Raw genomic sequence first — 24469 nt, 5'->3', positions numbered from 1 at the left:
CACTGATGTTCATAATTGGATTTTAAATATTTATTGTATAGCATCATTTATTGACTTAAGAGCCCCATTGACCACGGGGCTATATTTGTAAGTCTTTTTTATGAGTTTAACACTGCAACATTTTTTCTTTCATAATTATCCTTTGCTGGGACATAGAGATGGGATATTACTTTTCATTATGCTCTTTTCAGATGGTCTTTATCTGTTTTCTTTTATTCCAGGCATTTAGAGAAGAGATTGCACCAATTAACCTAAAAGTTAAAACAGTGAATGATTTATCCAGTCAGCTGTCTCCTCTTGACTTGCATCCATCTATAAAGATGTCTCGGCAACTTGATGATCTTAATATGCGATGGAAAGTTTTACAGGTATGACTTCATTCCTTTTCCTTTTGGTGAAATATACCCTTGGATTTTTCCTCCTCTGTCTTTTCTGTCCCAAATTGGTTTTGTTTTTTGTTTTTTACTTTTTTCATTATTTTACTTATTGTCCTTGTTAATCATTTCATCATGAAATGAAATGAAGCACCTGTCAAGTCAATGAATGCTTTTGAAGCCTCTACTATGTGACAGACAAAAAATGCAAAGAAAGGTAAAAAGATAATTATATCCCAAAGGAAACATCTTTTATGGGAAGCAACATAGAAATATACATAACATACAAATAAAACTTACATTATATGTATCTGTATCTAAACAGTACAAACATACAGACATATACATATATGATAAATTATAGATAATCATAGGGGGAACATGTTAGTCTTAAGGGGCTCAGTAAAAAAATTTTTTTCAGAAGATAAGATTTTGGCTAAGATTTGAGGGAAGCCAGGAAGTTGAACAGTGTCAAGGTAGCAGGCAATTTTAGACATGAGGGACAGTTTTGAAAATGCTTGGTTCAGAGGGTGTGGGAACTCTATGCAAGGAACAGTCAGGAAAGGAGTGTTTATAGGATTGTAGAGTATATAGGAAGGTATTAGCATAAGAAGATTGGAAAGGTACCAGCTTATAAATGACTCTGAGTATCTTGAGTACCTCTTTAGTATTTCAAGTAGATATTTAATTTATTTTTGTTAATAGGGTTTTAATTTTTGATGCTTAATTGATATGATATTTTAGAAATTACCCCAAAGAGCCAGGGGATAATTGAAACATTTGAAAAACAAAAAACATTTCTATTATAATAGCTCATGAAGAAATAATATTTCTTATATTATTCCTACTCTTTTGGGGCAAAAATAAAAATTCTGCTTTCTTCTTTGTCTTGTTTTATTTCTGCCTTACCATTTGTACATTTTGACCAAAGAATCCATTTCTGCCTAGCTATCCTGAACCCATTCTTGCTCTTGGCTCTGGCCATTTTGATGATTACTTGCTTTTGATACCTCTTTCTCAATTCTACCTTGTTTTACCATAGTAAATTTTGAGGGAAAAAATGACTTGTTAACATGTTACCTGTTTAAAAACAATTTCAGTGTGTGCACTATAAAAGTAAAGAACATTGCCATCTAGTATTCATTTGTGTGCTGACTGCCTGATTTCCAGTGGATGATAAGTATCAGAAATAAATAGGATTTTTTAAAACTTTGCATGAAGGAGACATGAGATCTTATTTATATGCCACACTGTATTTTTTTTATTTTGTTTGACAGTATTGATCATGTGAGGATGCACATGTGCAGATATTCTCACCTGCCTGATATTCTCTTGCAGCATGACAGTTTATTTGTGCTGAAATGATTTGAGGTAGTAACATATAATATATCAAGTTGCCAACTATGCTTTCCTTGTGAACAAGAAAAAAAAATTATTTTTATTTCTAATTCTTACTTGTTTTCATTGGCTAGACAGTCTTACAGTCCAATTAGATTTATTTCTCACTGTTTCTGTTGCCTTTCATTTTCAAAGACAAGGACTCAAAGAATATGTAATTTTTGAAAGAGAATATATATTCTGACTTCTTTGTCTCTAACATTGGTAAGCTCCAGAACTCAGGTGTTAACTGCAAGGTGAATAGTGGAAAGAAATTTGACCAGGAAGGCAAAATTGTTAACACTACAGAAATAGCTTTTTGTTATTGTTTCTCTGAACATGATAAATAATGTGTAGATGTTTTTCAGCCATAGTGTAATTTAATTAGCCCTTGAGGATGAAGCTTGATCCACCAAAAGTCAGAGAAACACATGTTCTCAAATGTTTCCCTCTTAGAAAGGCAGCTGTGAAACTGGCTATCTGAATGGAACCAGTGGAGTACAAATATGTAGACAAAGACAAGAAATTCTCTTGAAAATAGGATTGCTTACCCCTGCCTTTTCACTTGCCCCCAGGAGGTATAGTGAGGTGGAAAATACAGTTGATAAACAAGCAGGAGCCCTAACTTTTAGACTCCCTTTGCCAGTAACTAGTAGTTTTCCTTCTGGTGAGTTATTTAATTTCTCTAGGATCCAATTTCCTAATCTGTAAAATGAGAAAGATAAACTATATATCCTATAAAGTCTTTTGCTGCTTTACAATTTTAGGATTCCTTCAGCTTTTATTAACTTCTTCACTTCCTTCTTTTAAGGGTTAGTTGTCCATCTCAGAGGCAGTCGATAGAAATATAAAGGTTTTAAATTTGAGATTGTGATTATATCTTTTTTTCCCCCTTTAGAATAAAGAGAATTCTATTTCAAAACTGAATTTATTTTATTTTTCTTGCATGGATTCATATAGGTTTCAGTAGAAGACCGCCTTAAGCAGCTTCAGGAAGCCCAGCGAGATTTTGTACCATATTCTCAGCATTTTCTCTCTTGTAAGTAATAATAAATGATTAAACTCATAATTTTTATGATTAAATTCTTATTTCTTTCACTTAGAAATTCTTCTGTAGCTACTTAGTCCTTAAGAAAACAGTTGATACTTAAGGGATACAATATGGAACAAAACAACTAACTTGCCAGTCTTTAAACTTTCTGTTAAATAAGATACCTTTCCCTTTCTTCCTTCCCTGGTTACCACAAGTCCGCTTAAAAAGTCTGTGAAGTCCCATAAGAATTTGGAACTCAGCAGAGTCATATTTTTCCCTTCCTAGAGGCTGACTTCCTTGTGCCTCATCTTTGTCGGAGGGACTCTATAAGCCTCGTTCTATTCCAAAATTTAAGTCTGTTTCACCCCATCCTATGAGTGGTCCTTTATACATTGTCCTTAAACCCTGGGACAGAAACTCTAATGAAACTTAAGGTTACTGGACCTTGCCACCTATCTTCTTCTTGAACCCTCCAATAATACTTTCCCCATTTTTATTGTCGAATCTTTGGAGTATAGGAATGAAAATAAGAACTGTCTTCTTTTTCTATGCATTTTCCCCAATGTGTGTAGCGTGTTCATAAGCTTTTAAATGCTTGTTCATGTTGTCTCTGACATATTTAGTTTACTTTTTTCATTTAATAGTTTATACACAGTAAAGAAAGTTCACATATATTACCAGTATGAACTTTACAATGTAGAAAATAATTTTCCTGTCTTATCTTTTCTCCCTTAAAATATATATTAGTAGTTGTAATTGATTATCTATATATTAGTAGTTGTAATTGATTATCTGATTTCAAAGTTATGTATTAATCATAATGTCAAAAGTATAATTAAACCTGTACAAATTCTTACATAAAAAACTTTCCCATCAAAAATGGAGAAATTGGGCACATTGAGTCAAGAGAAGACAAGATTTAGATATTGATATACACAATAGCTTTCTTCTTATTCAATTCAACAATCATTTGTTATTGTTCATGATGTACTCAATATTGTACAAGGTATATACTGGGAATAAGAGTATAAAAAAACCAAACCTCCCATACCTTTAAAAAAAACTTGTCATTGTCAGTGACACTGTCAGTATATTTAGAAAACTGTCAAACTGGCAAGCACATAATCTGTTTAATTCTGGGCTCATTAATTGAAGTGTTAAACTTTTGAAATGGCATTTTGCCATATTATGAAAATTCCTTGGTATAAATAACTATAGTTTTGTCTTCATTTGTTTCCTTGCTTTTTCATGATGTTTTAAACTAATGTAAATATATCACATTAGTATTTATTTTTGAACTTTTATTACTAATTAGAATTCAATACTTTTCAATTATAACCTAGATTCTATCATTTTGTACAACAATATATTTCGCATCATTATGATTTCCTTTATTTGAATTTTACCTGGTTTGTTGATCTAGCATGACCAATAGTAGATTACATTACAGTATATTAATGATAACTATTTTCTAATTGTGTTCTTTTGCCATGACTTTCTGTCACCTACTATTGGAGCTCAGCTAGCTTACATGAGGATTATGACATATTTTATTTGCCTGAGTACCAAGATAATTTTCTTAATTTACTCTTGTTAATCTTGGTGAAGGGAATCATGTGTTGATTTTTGTTGTAATTAGTTTAAAATTTTATGAAGTATTTCCATAATCTCAGAGTATCCTAATATTTAAATAAGATTCAATAATATTCCAAAATTGAATGTATTTTATAATTATAAACTAAATTAAGCAGAAAATAATATATGTATAATATGTATCAGGGTTGAGGTTATATGTTTCTTTTTAAGAAAATTATTTATTAGCCTGAATGAGGATCTAAGCTTTATTAAACAAAAAGCAAACCTCAATTCAGGGAGGTTAAACATACGAAGAACACAGAGTCATTTCTTTACTGTGCTGGGGCATTAAAAGACGGCCTTAGTGGGTTTTGATTTCCCATATTATAGATTTTTCAGATCTTCCTAAGCCAAATTACCCCTGATTTCTTGTGCTCACATATAGTTAAATAGATAAATATAGATGGCCTGAAAATTTAGAACTCAGAAATCTGCCTTTTACTCCCTTGCACATGCTGGGGATAACATACTTCATCGTAATTTCTAAAAACATATGCCATCACTCATTTTTTAATGGTAGAAACCAAAATTTTTTTTTTCTTCAGTTTTCTTTACCTAGTTATATCATGTCTACCCCTCTTGGGAGGTTGGGGGTGTGGTACAATAAATGCTTGGATTGTTTTGTTTTTCATTTTGTCTCATATCTTTGGCATTATAACATTGTGTCATGGTTTAATCTAGTTGATTTTACAATTACAGAAACCTGGCAAGTAAATTTTAGCCCTTCATATTTGATATAAAAACAGATTTAGTTGCTTTGAAAGATGTGCATGTCTTTTAGGTTGAGTATTATAATGTCTTTTTTTGTTTCCTTAGCTTCAGTCCAGCTTCCTTGGCAGAGATCTGTTTCACATAACACAGTGCCATACTACATCAAGTAAGTTGATTTTGGGTCTCATTAATTAAGTGAGAAAAATGCATCACTTTAACTAGCAGGATTCATTGTTCCATTTGAAAGAAAACATTTCTAAAAATGAATTTATAAAAAGAAATTAATGGTAAACATCACAATGATCATTCTTTTTTATTGTATCAAAAGATCTTTGTATTTTGATAAGTAAAATTCTATACCTCCCAGGGGGGGAAAATGTGACTTCAAAATTTTTCCATGTATGGAAGCCATATAATAGTAGTAACTATGATAATTTTATTATTTTATATATAGTGTTTTAAAATTTGCCAAATGCTTTATAGACACTATTTCTTTTAGTATATGTAAAAAAGTTGCCAATTTTAAAGTTTCTTATAATGTTAATTGTTTTTATTCTCAGTTGTGACCATTTTATAAGTAACTCTTTTCTTCCCCCAAACCTACACACACAAATGCTATCAGTCTCTCTATCACTTTGATAGTGAGAAAGATGCTACAGGAGGAAAAAAACCCCAAAACAACTCTTTGAAACAGGAAAATTTTAGTGAATGTTTTTATATCTGGGAGTTTGATAAAGTGGAATTATTTCCAGGATAGTCAGAAAAATTAATTTTTCCTTGGAAAATTAAAGACAACCTGATTATATAATTTTCATTTTCATATCCACACATTTTTATCATGACATAGTTTAGTAAAATCTACCTCTAATAAGATAATTTCAGCACTTTTGTCTCTAGATTGCTGAAACTTCGAAGCAGTTTCTCTTCTTCCATAAAGTCTTAAAATCCTAGAATTCCTAGTGATGAAAATCTTTTGAGATTAATTTGCAAAATCAGTTGTGAATAATATAAAAAAAGATTAAGAATCCCTGCCCTAATATAAAGTGAGAATTGGAGACAGAGAAGGGCATTGAGCCCAGACAGCAAATAGCAGAGGGGATGAGGGAAGTCTTGCTATGTGACCCTGAACAAGTCAATGACTCTTTATCTTTTAGGAAATTAAGACTGTGTATTAACTTCAGAAAAATGCCAACCTTCAATGGTAGAAAATTTCCTCCCCTGGGAGTTCTTTGGGATAACTAAATCATAGGTCTAACCTATATCTATATCTCTTGTTTTATTATTTATTGTTTATTAACTTTTATGGAGTTTCCTTTGGAAATGGGTCAGGTGGTGAGTAAGGTTAGGTGTTAGCTGGTCTGGTATTCACTTAAGAAGTTTTCCTTTTTTTTTTTTTTTTTTTTTTTTAATTTGGTTTGTTTATTATCCTACCTACTTCTTTTAGGATGGTCTTTTTTTGTTTTGTTTTGTTTTTGTTTTTGTTTTGGGGATCCCTAACACTAAGCACAGTATCTGGCACATCCCAGGAATCCTAGGCAAGTTTGTAAGTTGAACAACTGATGAGCTAAAAATTTCTTGTGTGCTTGATTACATAAAATCAAGTGTTGTAATGGGATTTAAAAAATAATATTTCTCCACATAATGTAGAGAATTTCTTTGAGACCATTTATTGTACATTATGTAAACATAGATTGATACCAGCCATAGGTTATACCATATTTCTCTCCCTAAGAAAGAAAATAGCATTATGTGCTTAGGAATTGTGAGGGGAAAAAAAGAGAAAAAGATGAAAAGAATCTAATCTTCAAGACAAATTTATCCCATATGAGCTCTCTCTTTTCTTTGTTACTTTGCTTTTGCTTTTCAATGTTATTAAATTTCTTTCTTTCTTTTTTTTTTTTATTGTTAATATACTCACAACCATGTTCATGAATTAATGCATGTCCATGATAAATATCACCCCCATCTCCATTCTGTATTTAATTATTCTTTCAATTGAAGACAAAAACTTTTATGGAGTTTCCTTTGGAAGTGGGTCAGGTGGGGGGAGTAGGAGGTTAAGTGTTAGCTGGTCTTGGTATTCACTTAAGTTTTCCTTTTTTTTTCCCTTTCAAAAATTTGCTTTTTTTTTTTTTTTTTTGGTGCTCTTTGTATCCTATGCCAAAATTATTGTTTATGTAAAAAACTCTGTAATTCAGATATTCTGTCAGTTCAAACAGGTTTCATCCTCAGTTGATGAAGACATGAAGGCAGTAAATCCATTTTATGTAACAAAAGAGACATGATTAAAGCAAAACTGATCAGAACTGCAGGCAAAGGCAATATTTTTCATCATCTACTTTTCTAGTTCTTTCCCATAGGACAGAAGTGTATTTCACCATTTTTCTTCTAAGACCAAAATGGATAATTGCATTTAATCTAAAGATCTGCTTTTTTGAAATTCAAGTCAGCCTAAAGGCCTTCCATATTTGCCGATATGTTATTGCTTTTCCTTCATGATCTTTAATAGTTTCCTATACAGTCTCAATGAGGGACAGTCATAGAATTAGATAAACCTGGAATTTGCAGTTTCCTCTACAGGAGGGATTAAAAAAAAAAAAATTTAGGACTATCCTAAGAGAAGTAGGTAGGATAATAAAATTGAGTCATAGATAAACTAATCAACCGTTAACTAAATTAGAGCACTTTTAATAGCAATTCTCATATATAAATACCTGCACAGGAAAGTAGTTCATGCGTTATAACGTGCAGACCAGTGGGAAGCCTTTCCAAATCAATCTCCCTTTAATTCTAGAATTCCCTCTACTTGTTATTTCCTATTTATATAGCATATAGTTAGTATTTATGTTGTTGTTTTCATTTTGTCTCCTCCATTAAACATTGTAGTACGTAGAAGACAGGGATGGGTTGGTTTTTGGTTTTGTTTTGGTTTGGGTATCCCTAGCACTTAGTACAGTGTCTGGCAACATCCCTGGAGTCCCAGACAATTTTGTAAGTTGCAGAACAAGTGTTGATCTGGGTTTGTAAAGTAAGTTCCTTTACTAGGAGTTGTCTATGCCAATGTAATCACATATTTGTTCCATAAGTGTGCAGAAAAATGGATGTGAGTGCCAGCATGGCTAAATGGCTCACCTTCAAGTCAAGAAAAAATGGGTTATGTTTGCTTCTGTTTCATGCTAGCTAAACTATTGAATGTGAGATCAGGGGCTTTTTCATATTTTGTATTTTTATCCTATGGCACCTAAGAAGAGCTTTCAAGTGTATACTCTTGATTTAAAAAAAAAAAGTGCTAATTGGGTAATCATAATTTAGTCACTTTATCTTTCAATATTTCATTCATCTTTCTGAATCTATTAAGTTAGAGATAAATTATTGATTTCTGATACTACAGAAAATTCTTTTGCATTGATGAAATCACCTACTTTACCTCTCTATCAATGGCTTTCTACCAAAATATGTATTCAAATTAGTGGAATCCATCAGGCCTGTCCCAAAAGTTATTTCCATCTTTCTCCCCCCCCATCCTCTCTTAAATATGTATCATATGTATATTGTTTGCCTACCATGTCTCCTATGAGAATATTAAATCTTAAGTGCAATAGTCATGCTTTTGTCCCCCCTTTTTAAAATCCCTTGTACTTAGCACAGTGCCTGGCATATATGAAATGCTTATTGAGAGTCTAGGACTGACTGATTATTTAGAATATGAAAAGCACAAGGGAAAAATTGAGGTTGAGTGTACTTGCATAAATAATTTTCTTCAGTCCAAGATTTAGTCTCCTGGGGAGTTTCATGAAGCATAGGAAAGGAAATGCTTTGGCTCTAATTGTCCTGATCCTGTTGATTGATCAGCAAGTTAGTAAACATTTATTGCATGCCAACTCTGTACCAGGCATTATGATAAACTCCAAGAATACCCCCCCCCCAAAAAAAAAGTGGGATATCATATCTCCTGCCTTGGAGGAGTTCACATTATAAGAAATAAATGTGAAAATTACTAGGTACATAGACTATACATACAGAGTAGATAGTCTTACAAGAGAAAGTATAAGGAAGAGGTCATTTTATAGTCATTTCAGGCATAACTGCGTCTTTGTGATCTCATTTGGGATTTTCTTGGCAAAGATGCTGCATTGCTTTACAATTCCTTCTCCAGCTCATTTTATAAATGAGATAACTGAAATAAACAACTTTTAAGAGTCTTGCCTGCACACCACACAGCTAGTAAGTGCTTGAGACTGTTTTTGAACTCAGAACTTCCTGACTTTTGGGCCCTTGCTCTATTCAAGGCCCAAGGCATAATGAGGGGGGATGCTGTTCATCCTTTTTCAGGTTCACTACCTTTAATGCCATTGGTGGGAAGATTTGGTGACTAAGCTTCAATAGTAGTATGTATAGAACTGTGTGTATTAATAGAGAGTCAGAGAAATGATGGAAAAATTCGGGATATGGAAACTGCAGATTTTCCACAAATCAGAATTAATGGACCCTAATTTGTCCCTGTTATATACTGATAAGGGAGGCTTATTCTTTGATAACAACCATATGGCTTATTTGCTTCTATTTCCAATACCTTTAATATGTTTGAGAAATATCCATTTGATATAAGCAAAGTTCTTAGATTAGCTGAGATTGTGAAAGGGAGAATTACTTTTTTTCTTCCTAGCATTTTTCTAATGAGACTGAATCTGTAACTTTATCTTTTCCATATATCCCTGTAAGAAGGAGCTTCAGTGTAAAATATCCTGATTTTATGTAAAAGAAGGTAACAGTGGCTTACACATGATAAGTTAGAATGCATGTTGTCAATGTAAGGCCTTTATAAATAGTATTCAGTCTCTAAAATGTATAGAAATCCAAAGTTAGAACATAACATGCAAAACAAAATGTATAGTGGTATGAACACCAATTCTGAAGTTGGAAGACTAAGGTTCATTCAGCTCTTGTCTTTGATATTTCCTAACAATATGACCTTGAGTAAATTATTTAACTTTCTGGGCTCCAGTTACCTCACCTGTAATTAGGAAGGATTGGACTATATGATCTCAGAGAGCACCCTTTCATCTTCAAGTTTATTGTCCTATTTAATGGTAAATGAAGGACAAAGTTAAATGGCTTCAAAGGGTATTTGAGAGACTCTTCAATGCCTTTCCTCTCCCAAGTGGAGTCTTTATGATTGCTCTAGGTCAGTGGAGGGGTGCCTGCTCTATGAAATTGTTTTCATTTATTTCATATAACTGTATATAGTTGTTTGCATATTTTTCTCCCCCTAAACTTAAAGACTGGGAATAGCTTTGTGTTTCTTTCTATCCCAGTCTTTAGCTCAGTGTTTGGTGCCTGGCACACAATGGATGCTTAATAAATATTTATTAACTTTCTTACAAATAGAGAATGTAGAAGAGAGCTTTGGGGCTATATGAAAATGAAACATATGAAAGGATACAAGGATTTAATCTTACAACTTTGATGTTTTTAAGTGAAGAAGTCTATAAATTTATATCTTTGTTGAAAGTTGGTATTTAAAAGAGTGAGCCTGATTATACAGATGGGAAGGTAAGAACACAATTGGCTTTTGAAAAAATGTCAGCACTTTGGGGGCATGTAGTAATATGGTAGTATTAGAGTGTAGCATTAGCTTCAAGCAATGAGCACTAGCTTAGACTACTGGGAGAAAATGATAGCAGCTGGACAAGCCTGGCTTGTGGAAGATTGGGATAAAGGAATCAATTCCAGTAGAGGAATGTTATAGCCAGAAAGCTTTTGAACTCACTTTATCCATGAGTTGACGCTCTTGGGAACTATGTGACATGCCCAAGTTGCCAAGTGGAAGGGCCAGAATTCAAAGCCAGATTTTCTGATTCAAAAATCTATTTTTTCCTCCCACTGTTTTATACTGCCAGGGATATATTGTTGCCCAAAACAATTTAAAATATTTTGAATGCAAATTGCTTACTTTCTTTTAAGTTAATAGCATCAGACCTATTACATCACAACTATTTCTGCTTTTAATTGAGTTCAAGAAATTTGTACTTTGTATAAGCCACTATACTAGGCTTTAAAGATATAAAGATGGGTATAATCTAAAGATTCTCTTAAAGAACTTGCAATCTAATAGGCATAAGACAGCAAATAATAATGGTACATGCAAGTCTGATAAGTGAAAATAGGACCAGCCAGGCTATTATAAGAAATTAGAGGTGAGCGAGATGACTTTGTGGTAGCATGGTGAGATAATATTTCTTGGCATACAGGGCGCATCTAATTTAGACTTTGAAGTAAGGGAAGGATTTCAGGAGACTACAAGCCAGAGGGTTTATTGTACAAATAAGAACCATATGAATAAAACACAGTTACAGTATGACTTTAAGCAGGTTAATAACAACAAAACATTTGTATAGTTTTTACTATTTTCCAGGCATAGTAAATAAAGCACTTTTCACAAATATAGAATATCTGTTACAGGAGGGGAAAGTAAATGTTTGTTACCTGAAATTTATCTACAGGAAAAGACATTTTCAAGATAAAAACTTTTTTTTTCCAGTTGATAGAGTCTTTACTCCAGTAATATGCTGACATTTTTTATAAGTATCTATTTAAAATAATTATTTTTTTGTTCAGTAAACATATATTTAGAATTTTCTCCCTTGAGAAATGTTTGCTAATTACAATGTACCTATTAGTTATTTTGCAACATCTGGTTCTTTGCTTGTTTTATTTGTTATTCTGTGTATGAAACACTGTCTCTCAGCTCCTCTTATGAGAGGCAATCAGGGATCATGAATGAGTGATGTGGGGAATTTAAGAAATGGGGAAGGAGAAAGATCTTGAAATCTCAGCTCAGCAGTGACAGTGATTTCTGTATATAGAATAACTTTTAATGTCCTAATTCCCAAAAGGTCATTGTCTTAGCATGTATTGGAAGGTAATGAGATTGAAATGCTTAATAAACAGAATTTATGCTTCTAAATAAGTGATGCCTCTGTCAACTAGCCTATTGTTATATCCTATTTTAGGCCATTACAACCTGCTGACACTTCAGGCTATCTAGCCTTTAAGGGACACCCCCCCCCCCAAAGCCCCACACATATATAAACACATCTACTACTTTGTTATAAAATAAATGCTGTTTGTTTTGTTCAGTTTAGTGAGAGAGAATTGCTAGAGGTAGGATGAAGTTCCCAAGTGGAATAGCATGGAGATGTTTGGTTAGCTTGCCTCAATTTTTTTTCTTCATAGTTTTCTCATTTAAAAAACATAATTATTACCACCTGGCTAGAGTTAAATAGGTGAAAGTTCTAAACTGCCGAGTTTAACTATTATTAATACTACTAAAAGGTGTCAAGAGGTCTGTGGAAGGTGTTTAGGCTTAAAGTTTTCTTTGGTGGTTTTTAGTGTAAAAATACAACTTTTTTAGTCTTTAAGATGATGTCACATAAAAAAACTTTTGCTCTCCTCCCTACTTTCTTGTAAATATAAAAGTATAGTGATTAGATAACTTATTCATGAATAGGTTGTTACAGCTGGTTCCCTATTAAGGCAAATAATGGATCCCTTGAAGTGTTGAAATTATTTAAAATCATGCTATATCTTTCCATTGGGTTGGAACCAATTATTATATTTTACATAATCATATATTTGTATAGTGGAATTTAAAATGCTTTTGATTCAGGTGGATTCAATATTTACACTAATTAAGACTTGACTTAAATTTCAGATGATAGACTTCTTAGCTCTTTGAGAGCAAGAATTATTTCTTTATTATTTCTTATATCAAAGAAGTCAGTTAAAATGAAGTTAATTGTTATGCATTTAGTAGATGTTATTCAATGTAAGCTGAAGTGAAAAAATCTTTTTTTTTGGTTTGTCCCCCACCCGTAGCTTCCTCTCTTAAGATTACCTTCCAGTTCTTCATATATATTTTACATATACATATCTTCCATATCTTCCATTACATAAAGAAATTTCTATATAAATATTTACATGCATATGTAAATATACACATGTCTTATATATGGATTTTTATTCCTCAGTCTTTAGAATATAAGTTCATTGAGCTCAAGACTACTTTTGCTTTTTCTTTATATCATCAACATTTAGCACATGAATAATTAATAAATGCCTGTTGATTCATTGTGTCTGTTTACAGTTTTATTTTAAATTATAATTTAAATTCTCTAATATTTAATATATATAATGTAGCATAAATAAATATATAATGTATACATATAACATAAATTGTAATATAGATTATTAATTATAAATACAAATAAGAGATATTTTAGACTCAAGATACAAGTGAATTACAAGTGAAGATTGTCTTCAAATAAGCTAGAATTGGCAAACTGTAAGGAACACTACAAATACTAGTGAATAATAATGTTAATTATAATGTATGTAGTTATATGAAAGACTGATGATCAAATTACTTTTATATAGCTTAAACATGCTATTTAATTAAAGAAGATAAATGTAAAATTACTATGCTTACTTAGATGTTTGTGGAAGAGTGAAAAGAAATTGGGCAAAGAGTAGAAAAGAATTCAATCATCAAATTAAACTTAAGGTCAGATATTTTTCTCTGTTGCTTCTTTATGCAAAGAATATGTACTGAACAAGTCCCAGCTCTCTGTTGGAAGGACGAATTTGGTTAAAAAACCCTTTCATCTCCTTCTTTCGTATATACCTTTACATTGCAAATAACAAACATTTGTTCTTCTAATACATATACATCTTATCTGAGGGACTTTAGTCTGTTTTTCTGAAGTCTGCATCATCTGTGAAAAACTAACCCACTGACCCCTAATTTTTTTTCCTTCTGTCTTTTTATATTGATATCTTGAATGAAAGAAGAAATAACTATATGATATAAAATATGAAATTGTGGCCACATAGGTTGGTGTAGTGAATATTAATACTGATGAGTAAAATATAAAATGAAAATCTTAAAGAAATAAGCCCCAAACATGAGTATTTGATATAGTTTCTTTGTAAGCATATTGAATATTTTCTGATAGATCTCTGAGGTACATTAGAAAAGCATTAATAAACAAAATTGCTTAAATAATAAATACTTCCATAAGGAATTCTTTTGTACAGATGTTCCCTAAAGTTGCATTTTAAATAAATATTGAAAAATTGCAAATTGACATTGTTTTCCATCCATGCCTAGCAAAGGTGTGGCCTTACACCATGTGAAACAGCTAAATTTCTGTGGAGAGGAATAAATGGGCATTTTGAGTGTTTCTTGCATTATATTCCTATTATGCACCTGGTCTACTTAACTACATACATGCTACTATACACCCTTTAGAGCGTTTGAAAATGTTATTTCAATGATATTGCTTAGGGATGCCTTAATTATTATCATTTTTGTTGTTTAATATTTGTGGATTGCCCACCATATGTTAGGAGCACTAAAGTGTTGTTTGTGTGCTTAACGAGTTTTTTGTGTTTAGTGTTAATTGCTGCTCTGCTTGAATTATTTATTTATTCATTGTTTCATTCCTGTAACTGTCTCCCTTCTTAAAATCTAAACATTAGTTCCACTTTAAATGGATTTCATTTCCATTATTTTTTAAAGCTTATCAAGCTGAATATTCTGATGTATTTCAAGTTAATATCTGAGAAGCTGAATTGGACTATTTCTACACAGAAGGAAGGGAAATAATTTTGGCCAACCAGGGGAAAAAATGGTTTACAGCTGCTCTGTTAAGGCTGATGGTTGGATTGATATTTTTCATTTTACCCCCTCCCCCCCAGGAAAAAAAAAATCAGCTACAGCCAAGAGCCTTGATTACTTTTAAAATGTTCTATATTAAATTGCAGTTGCACTTTTGTAACTAGAGACTGTGTTTATTTTCAGCACTGGCAATTCTGTCTAATGAATCAACTGGTGTTGAATTCACAAAGGGAAGTGCACTTTTCTCTCTTCCATCTGGTTGCCAAATGAGTATGTTGTCTCAGCCTGTTCATAGGGTACTAGCTTTCAAGAAACAACTCTATAGTAATGCTGGGGCTGTGATTAAAATGCTTGATTTCTGAAGTTGTCCTAGCTCTTCTGCTTGTCTAAATTTTTTTTTTTCTTTTTCTTTGTGGTAGAAGGTATTCACCAATAACAGTAGAGTCCTAGAGCCAGACTTAGGAAAATTCTGGTTCAAATTCTGGTCCATATATTTAACTATGTGATCCTGAGCAAATCATTGACTCTTTCTTAGTTTCAGTTTCCTCATCTATAAAATGAGAATGAAAGCAGCCCCTAATTCACTGAATAATCAGATGAAATGATGTATGTAAGCATTTTCTGAACCATAAGATGCTGTATAAATGTTGATGTTATTAAATGATACTGTTCATTACACAACCTGCTTCACTCCTCCCACCACCTCAAAAAAGACGAGAGAAAAGGCTCAGATATCTCTTGGGTTTTGTAAATATTTGCTACATTTTATTTTAAGGTTTATAAAGTTTTAGTTTAAGTTTACAAAAATTTAGTAGAATTTGGTACATTTCTGCACATGATCCTTCCAATAACTTTATTAAATAGGCATAATCTCCATTTTACTATTGAGAGGTACCTGAGATATAGAGATGTTAAATTATTTGTCCATATAGTAAGCAAATATTAGAGGCAGGATTTAGGACTAGTGTTCTCCTGGGCTCCAAGTCCAACAGTCTCTTCCAGGATGTCACATTGCCTTTATAAAGAAAGGATAAACTAGAGCAGCATGTGATTGTGGAAGTAAAATGTATTGGGTTTGCCACTACTTTGGACATGACAATAAGATAGAAGGTTCAAAAATGACTTGAAGGTTTTGAGCTATGATAACTTTGGAAGATGACAGTACTATCAATAAACATAAACATATTAAGAAGAGGGGCAGATTTGAAGGAAATAGGAGTTGGATTTTATTAACTTTGAGGTAACAGTAGAACATCTAAGTAGAACTATCCAGTAAGCAGTTGGAGTTGCTGACTAATACTCAAGAGAAAGCTTGAGAATGCATATGTCTAGACATATATAGCTTTGAAATTTATTTACATAAAGACATTTATTGCTGAAATATTGATAAAGACGTGAAGGAAGAGAAAGTTCCACTGAGAATAGAATCTTGGAAAGCATTTACCCTTAGAAGACAGAGAAGAAGAACGAGCAAAGGAAGGCAGAGTTTGAAGTAGGAAAAATTAGTGTTTGGAGGTCAAGGAAGAAGAAAATACTCAGAAGGAAAAGATGCTATAGAAAGGTCAAGAATAAGAACTAAGAAAAAACCTCCCAAGATGGCACTTAAGCCATTTGTGACCTTGAAAAGAACATTGTTAGTATCTTACCTTGATGAATGATGAAAGCCATATTCATATAAAGAGCTTCATAGAAGTTCCTATAAAAAAAAGTGTGATAGAGGGAGGCAAGGGGAGATTAATTAAAAAAAATTTCCATACAAGTCACCTGGTTGAAATTTGTCAACATGAATTTGTAGTAGACTCATTTTGCTTTCATTACCATGAAAAGCACATGAAGAGGATTACTAAAGTGGCTGAATAAAGGAATGGGAAAATGGGTGTAGCAGAAGGATAATGGGAAAGGTGGAGAAGGGAAAGAATATCATAGAGAGGGATCTAGAACTTGAATTATATAATGAGAGTTGAGAACAAGCCCAAAAAGAATGAGACATGGGAAAAGTTCAGGTAAATAAGTTTATGATCAGAAAGAATATCAAAACTCTGGAGATGGATCAATGTTGTATGATAGTGTTTTTTTTTTTTTTTTTTTTTTTTTTTTTTAATTGAATAACGTGGGCAGATGGAAAACTAACTCTGTGTGTGACAGTATCAACTTCCCAGTATTCCATTTATAGGTAGAACTAAAGAGACAAACACAAAGCCACTATCATAGTTAGAAGTTCCCAGCACGGATTGATGGAATTGAGGATTGAAGGGAAGAAAAGAAACAATCCTTAAAAAACAAATAGTCTTTTCTCTGTCTCAGGGTAGAACCCAGGAATAAATAGCTTGATCTTTTTCAGCCCAGAAGAAATCAGAATATAAAAAGTGATTTGGGCTTGTCAGAAGCTTTGCAAACACATTAAGAAGGAGAGGAAATTTAGAGAAGGGCTGTAGCTTATCCAAGATTTTCACTAGTTATTCTTTCAGGCTTTGGATGCCTAAGGGAGTAGAAAAATTTTGTTCTTGAGTTGAAATAGTTAATTGGAAGAAGGGCACCTGAGGGCAATGACTATTTTGTTCCTCTTAGTACTTAGCCACATTGCCTGGCACATAGTATATGCTTAATAAATCTTTATTGAATTGATCTAGGATGATAGCAAGCATTGAATTGAAGAGATGAAGCTTGTTAGTTAGATTCTTAAGCCATTGAAGGAAAGGAAAGAATGGCCTGGAGGGTAGATAAATGACAGCAAGGAGAATCTGTATTTGGAGATCTAATTAGAGACAGGCACTTCAGAGAAAAAGAGGATGTGAGACTCTAGAAGTGATAGGATATTTGGACTTCTCCAGGCACTGTGTATGGAAATGAAATAATGAGAATGTAAGAAAAATGGCTTCTACTATTGAAAGACACTGATCAGATCAATGATGCAAAGAAACTGTATTTTGGCTTTCTTATCAAGAAATGCCAATCTTGGAATGATTTAAGGAAGAGTTTTTCAGTTTGGGGCCTTTATAATTAGTGTTACTTGTAAGCTCCAGAGATTTTTTGACCCAAGGAACCAGTGTGATTTAGAAGCAAGAACACTATATGTGCCACTCAAAATTATTTTCTTCTTTTTGTAAATACACAAGTTGCTGCTGCTTCACCTTTTCCTTTGAATGGAGCATTTCAGGATTGTCTTTTTGATAGCTGCTCTGCTGCCAACTGGTCATTAACTTTCATTTCTGTAGCCTGTCTTCCTACTTTCCATCTAACTTGAATACAATTTAATACATTCCAGTAACACTCAGCACGATGAAGTGCCCATTTATTATGTCTTATAAACAAGTTATACAGAACCAACTTACCCAAATTTAATTTAATGAGCATTCCTCAGTGATGGAAAAGTAATTACACTTCCTTGGAAACTGAATTCCTTCATTGTTCTATAGATCCTCAATGCTGAGTAAGGAATTTCTTTGCCAAAGTATATGTTTATATGGCTTCCTTTTGGGGGAGGGGGGTAAGAGGTAGGAGTGATAGGGAACACTTCTCCCTTTTTTAATTAATAGACTTACTTAGGAGACCTTTGTTTATCTAATTTTTTTTAGAATCTGTATCTGGGAAAATGAAAATGCTTTAGTATCTTTTCTGATCTGTTTTTTAAAAAAATTAGGGTTGTATAAACTAGAGAAATAATTTTACCACCAATCATTGCTCTATTTCTTACAAGTTTATAGTCAATCAGCAATAATTTGAATTGTATTTTACAGCACATCTTGCTTTGCTTAACTATTAGGTGATACACTTCTTCATTAACAATATTCATTTATCTCTCTTTTATTTTTGTTTCCCACAGAAGTATTTAGGCCCAATCCTTTTTTCCCCTTTCCTTGCAAAATTAGAATCAGGGCAATGAGAGGTAAGGTTGATAATTCTGTTCATCAGTTTTTATCAGATTTACCCCTTCTTCCATTGATTTAATCATTTTATTTTTGTTGAGTATTGGGAACTTAAAGAATATTATATACAGTATTCAGTTGTGAGTATAGGAGAGCATCTCTTGGTTTCAGTCCTACTTCTACCACTAATTATATGATCTAGGAGAAATCTCTTTAATCTTTAAAAAAAAAAAATTTGGGATTCCACCATGAAAAAGCTTTCTCCTGGCAATGGAGTGAGGAAAGTTAGGGAGTTCCCTCTGCCTTTGCAGAGAGGCAGCTGCTGTGCACCTGGACTTGCTTATATCACAGAGAGGTAAAGTGTCTGGCTTGAGATCACAGAGCTATCATAGGTCAAAAGTGATAACTGAATCTAAGTCTTCCTAACTCTAAAGGTGATTGTCTATTAAACATTAAACCTGACTGCCTTTCATTATATATATGTACACATATCTATATCCATACACATATGCTTATACCATGTTCCAAAACTCTTAGTGTTGTTTTAAGCTATTGAAGCTTAAATAAAATCTTTTTGTGGGAGGGACATCCTGTATATGTAAATATGTTTATGTAAATATCAAATGATTCTAGCAATACCTACACTATTCTGTCTACTAGCAAATTTATCTTCTTTGAAACTATTTCTAAATTATACTTTAATATTTCCTACATGTAGCATAATAAACCTTAAAGTGTAATCTAATCTAGTTCTAGGCCAGGATAACAAAGTTGGATTCTTAATTAAATTACATACACTCTTCTATATAAATTCTGGAAAAAACTATAATTTAGAGGGGGGTTTTCTAGCAATTAGTAATACTTTGTTGCCATGAGTGATATATTTACTTTTAGTCATACATATATGGTAATGAGCATGTTCCTGATACTGGGTAATGTCTCGTCTTTTTTGAAACATTAAATTTTTAACCATTTTTTCCTGCTTTTTAATTTTAATTCCATAAAATGGCAATATTGCTTTACTGTCAGTGTTTACCGAATTTCTCCTTGTGTGCATGGTTCTGTGCTTGGTGAAAGATAAAAATCAAATAATCTTCAAGGAATTTACAACATACCAAATTAAGAAATATGTGGTATACGAATTCTATGAATGCTAACTAATTTTATTAATCTACTTTTCCACCAATACAATTTATTTATAGAAATAACGTACACACTCAACAAAGGAGGGCTTCTTAATAGGGCTATTGAAAGAGAACAGGCAGGTTATCAAACATATATATATATATATATATATATATATATATATATATTATATATATATGTACATACATACATATAATTCTATAATAAGGCACATCTTCATAACTGATGAACAGGTATAAAGAATACAAGCTTCTACCTTGTTTATTGTTTGTTCACTATTCAAAAGCATTTAATTCAGTAGAATCAAATACTACCATCAGAATTCTCAATAAGGTTAAAAAAGACTATCATACATGCATTAAAAAACAATATAAGATTTCTTCAAGGATATAACAACAGCAGTAATTGCTAATATGAAGGAAAGCTTAAAACCAAAGAATTTGCTTATTCAAGGGTACTTGTTACTGTCTTGAAGGAGGTTCATTTCAGAAGCCAGGTCAAAATAGGGGATTCTGAATCCTCCTGGTTATAGATAACATTGTCCCATTTGCATAAAGAGCTAAAATCTTGCCTCCTAAGCATATTATTCAAAGGAGTTTGGCTTAACTATTGAATAAAATAGGCGAATCATTATTGTTTATATTACAATGTACAGTTGGGATATTTATTAGAATAGATAAATATGACTTGTAACAGTTTTAGAATATATAAATATGACTTGCAACTATATGATACTGAAAAGGATGAATTTTCTAGGCTCATAAGAATTGAATTTGGGTATCTATCAAAGGACAATGAAAGGGTAGTAAATGGTGCACATAATGAGATATAGTAATTTAAGCAAGGAATTAGGAGAACCAGTTTGAACTATAGTCACATATATATGTATGTATTTATGAACTGGGAAAAAAATTAACTGGTTACTCAGTGAAAACTAGGGTATCTCATGGGATAGCCTGTGTGCTTCATTAATTAATATTCATGACCAAATCAGTTCCAATAGAGCAGTAATGAACTGAACCAGCTACCCACCAAAAGAACTCTAGGAGATGATAATGAACCACTACTTAAAATTTCCAATCCCTCTAATTTTGTCCACCTGCATTTTGAATTTCCTTCACAGGCTAATTGCACACTATTTTAAAGTCCAATTCTTTTTGTACAGCAAAGCAACTCTTTGGACATGTATACATATATTGTATTTAGTTTATACTCTAACATATTTAACATGTATTGGTCAACCCGCCATCTGGGGGGGGGGGAAGAGAGGGGAAAACTTAAAACAAAAGGTTTGGCAATTGTCAGTGTTTTAAAATTACCCATGCATATATATATGGTAAATAAAAACTATTAAAATTTTAAAAAATTAATATTTATGTACATGTCATGAAAATGAGAGGAAGTTCCTCAGTAGTGTACATGAACCTCCTTTGGCAAATTTATGGTAGGACATGGATAAGAAGTGCACACGATAATCAGTCATGTGTAACTTACAATCTGTATCATTGGCAAGAATGCCCAATTTGATGAGAACGAAGATTGATGAATCCTTGGAGTGTCATGTGACCTTGGTTGGAGATAGGAAATCTTTTGTTTTAGAGACTTAGCTTCATCTAAATAATTATGTGCCCAATGTGCATAAGAGATTTAAATGTAAAATTTTAAAGGAATAAGAGGGTTAAGAGGAGAGGTTGAAGTTTGATGTTTTGTTAAGGATAAAGAAAATATGAAAGATTCATCTTTTATGTAAAAGCAGAAAAATAGAAAACATTTCAATGAATGGTAATACCATAAAAATTATTACCATAAGGACAGAGAAGAAATGGATGGAAAAGGAGAGTCAAGATTAGACAAAGAAATGAAGAAAGATAAAAACAGAAAAGATTTAAGACAGAGGGAAAAACACATGGACTAAAGGTGGAAAATAAGGTTGAGAATATATTGAATATGTATTTTAGGTCTAGCACCTTGATCCAGACAGTTATTATTGAAACTGAAATTCAAAGACCAAAAGTTTAGGTTTTAATATTGAATGCTTATGCTAGAAAACTGGAGTTTTCCAAAGTGACTAAAGCAAATTCTTTCATCCATAGTTTCAAATGAGTCATCAAAGTCCCAGATGCTCAACAGTAGTTGGAGCATCAAGTTCCTTAATGACAGTGTAGTTTTGTCCAGTTTCTCAATGCCATATTTAATGAACTATAAATAATAGTGAAATATCAAGCTAGGAAAAAATAAACTGGATATTTTTTCTTTTAAATTATACATCTATGTAGAGAAGTTTACTATTTGGGGACTTGATGCAAAGCCAGCTTGGAATTAAATTTTTTTCTTTGCAGTTTAATTTTGTGTAAATTTTTGTGTATTTTTAAAAAAATGTACCCATTTCTTTCAGTCATGAGACACAGACAACTTGCTGGGATCACCCGAAAATGACAGAACTCTTTCAATCTCTTGGTGAGTATTGTTTAACTAAATAATTAATTCATGGAATTTGTCTAAACAAATGAGTTCTATAATAGTTTAACTCTTCACTTAGTGAAACTTTTTGCCAGCTTACCAGGTAACATGCATTGTGGTCAAAAGGAACCTACAATGCTTTCCTACAAAAGGATTCCATGTCAGGAAATAGATAAAAGCTATATATTCATCATGTGTTCATTCTGATATCAAAAGTATCTAGAAAATATCGTTCTCTTCTTAAGTGGTAGGTATAGCTTGGAATTATATGAGTAAAAAAGAAATTTCAAGACACTTATTTTTGTTAATTTAATTACTGTACAAGGCATGACTTAAAGGACTTATATGTTGTTTAACCTTTATTTTTTTTTGCATATCCTTTCATCAGGAAGCATGCTAGCCTTGGAGTCCAGAGATATCTGGATTCAAATTCTTATACTTTATTTAACCTTGAGCAAGATACTTTCTGAGTATCATTCTCTTTGTGTGTAGACAGGGTTTAACACTATTTGGAGATTACCTCAGAAAGTTGTGGTGAAGATAATAATCATACCTACCATTTGTAAGACATGTTAGGATCATAAAACATCCCTCATTTTGTTATGTCTTAACTCCCATGAGGTCCCTGAGAATAGAAAGTGTGGCACATATATGGAAGCTGCTTAAAAAATAATTGTTAACTTCTCTTAGCTGCATTAGGTAGAAATATAAATTTCTCTATTTTTAGTAGAATTTTATTTTTCCAAATACATGCAAACATAATTTTTTGCAAATCTTTGTGTTCCAAATTTTTCTCCCTTTCCTCTTCCCTCCTCCTCCCCAACATAGCAAACAATTCAATATAGGTTAAATATATGTACAATTCTTTTAAATATTTCCGTATTCATCATGCTGCACATGAAAAATCAGACCAAAAGGGGAAAAAAAAACCAAGAAAACAAACAACATAAGCAAAAGTGAAAATACTATGCTTTGATCCATATTCAGTTTCTGTAGCACTCTCTGGCTGTGGATAGTAGTCTCATCATAGGTCTATTGGAGTTGCCTTGAAGCACTTCATTGTTTAAAAGAGCCAAGTCTATTACAGTTGATGGTCACACAGTCTTATATACTTGTTACTCTGTATAATGTTCTCTTGGTTCTGCTCAGTTCCCTCAGCATCAGTTCATGTAAATCTTTCTGTACTTTCTGAAGTCTGGTTATCATTTCTTACAGAATAATATCCCATTACGTTTGTATATTATGACTTATTCAGCTATTCCCCAGATAAGGGGAAACCATTGAATTTCCAATTCTTGCCACTACAAAAAAGAGCTGCTTTAAACATTTCTGAACATATGAATCCTTTTCCATCTTTTATGATCGCTTTAGGATACAGACCCACTAACGGTACTGCTGGATCAAAGAGTATGCACAGTTTTTATAATTCTTTAGGCATAGTTCCAAATTGTTCTCCAGAATGGTTGAATCAATTCACAACTCCACTAGCAATGCATTAATGTCCCAGTTTCCCTATGTCCTCTCCAATATTTATCATTATCTTTTCCTATCATCTTAGTCAATCTGAGAGGTGTGAAATGGTACTTTAGAGTTGTTTTAATTTGCATTTCTCTAATCAATGTAATTTAGAGCATTTTTTTATATGAATATAGATGGCCTTAATTTCTTCTGAAAATTATCTGTCATATCCTTTGACCATTTATCAATTGGGGAATGGCTTGTATTCTTAAAAATTTTAATCAGTTCTCTATATATTTTAGAAATGGAGCCTTTATCAGAAATACTGGATATAAATTTTTTCTCTGACTTTCTTTTCTGCTTCCTTTCTATTCTTGACTGCTTTGATTTTGTTAGTGCAAAATCTTTTAATGTTATATAATCAAAATTAACCATTTTCCATTTGATAATGTTATTTAGTTCTTCCTTGGACATAAATTCTTTCTTTTTCCACAGGTCAGAGAGGTAGACTATCCTTTGTTCTCCTAATTGCTTATCAACCTTTATGTCTAAATCATGAACCCATTTGGACCTTTTCTTTGTGTAAGGTGTAAATTATCTCCATTTTACTGATGAGAAAACAAAATTCAAAAAAAATTAAGCAAATTGCTCAATGATCATACAACTGTTTAGTGTCAAAAAAAGGCTTTGGCTCCAAGTTCAACAGTCTTTCTAATTTACTAATGTTGTG

At 32.3% G+C, this 24469-nt stretch overlaps 1 protein-coding gene across 1 annotated transcript in view; it reads left to right on the top strand.

The window, feature by feature from the left end:
- UTRN (utrophin) overlaps nucleotides 1-24469 on the top strand; it is a 533723-nt gene that overhangs the window by 414885 nt on the left and 94369 nt on the right. Inside the window, 4 exon segments of the mRNA XM_074309622.1 lie at nucleotides 222-368; nucleotides 2712-2790; nucleotides 5236-5296; nucleotides 22217-22278. Coding sequence (XP_074165723.1) covers nucleotides 222-368; nucleotides 2712-2790; nucleotides 5236-5296; nucleotides 22217-22278 — 349 coding nt within the window.

Source organism: Sminthopsis crassicaudata, chromosome 4 (genome assembly GCF_048593235.1).
Source record: "Sminthopsis crassicaudata isolate SCR6 chromosome 4, ASM4859323v1, whole genome shotgun sequence".
Lineage (NCBI taxonomy): Eukaryota > Metazoa > Chordata > Mammalia > Dasyuromorphia > Dasyuridae > Sminthopsis > Sminthopsis crassicaudata.
Note: the sequence above shows the minus strand (reverse complement) of the source record. Positions and strands in the feature narration are given on the sequence as shown.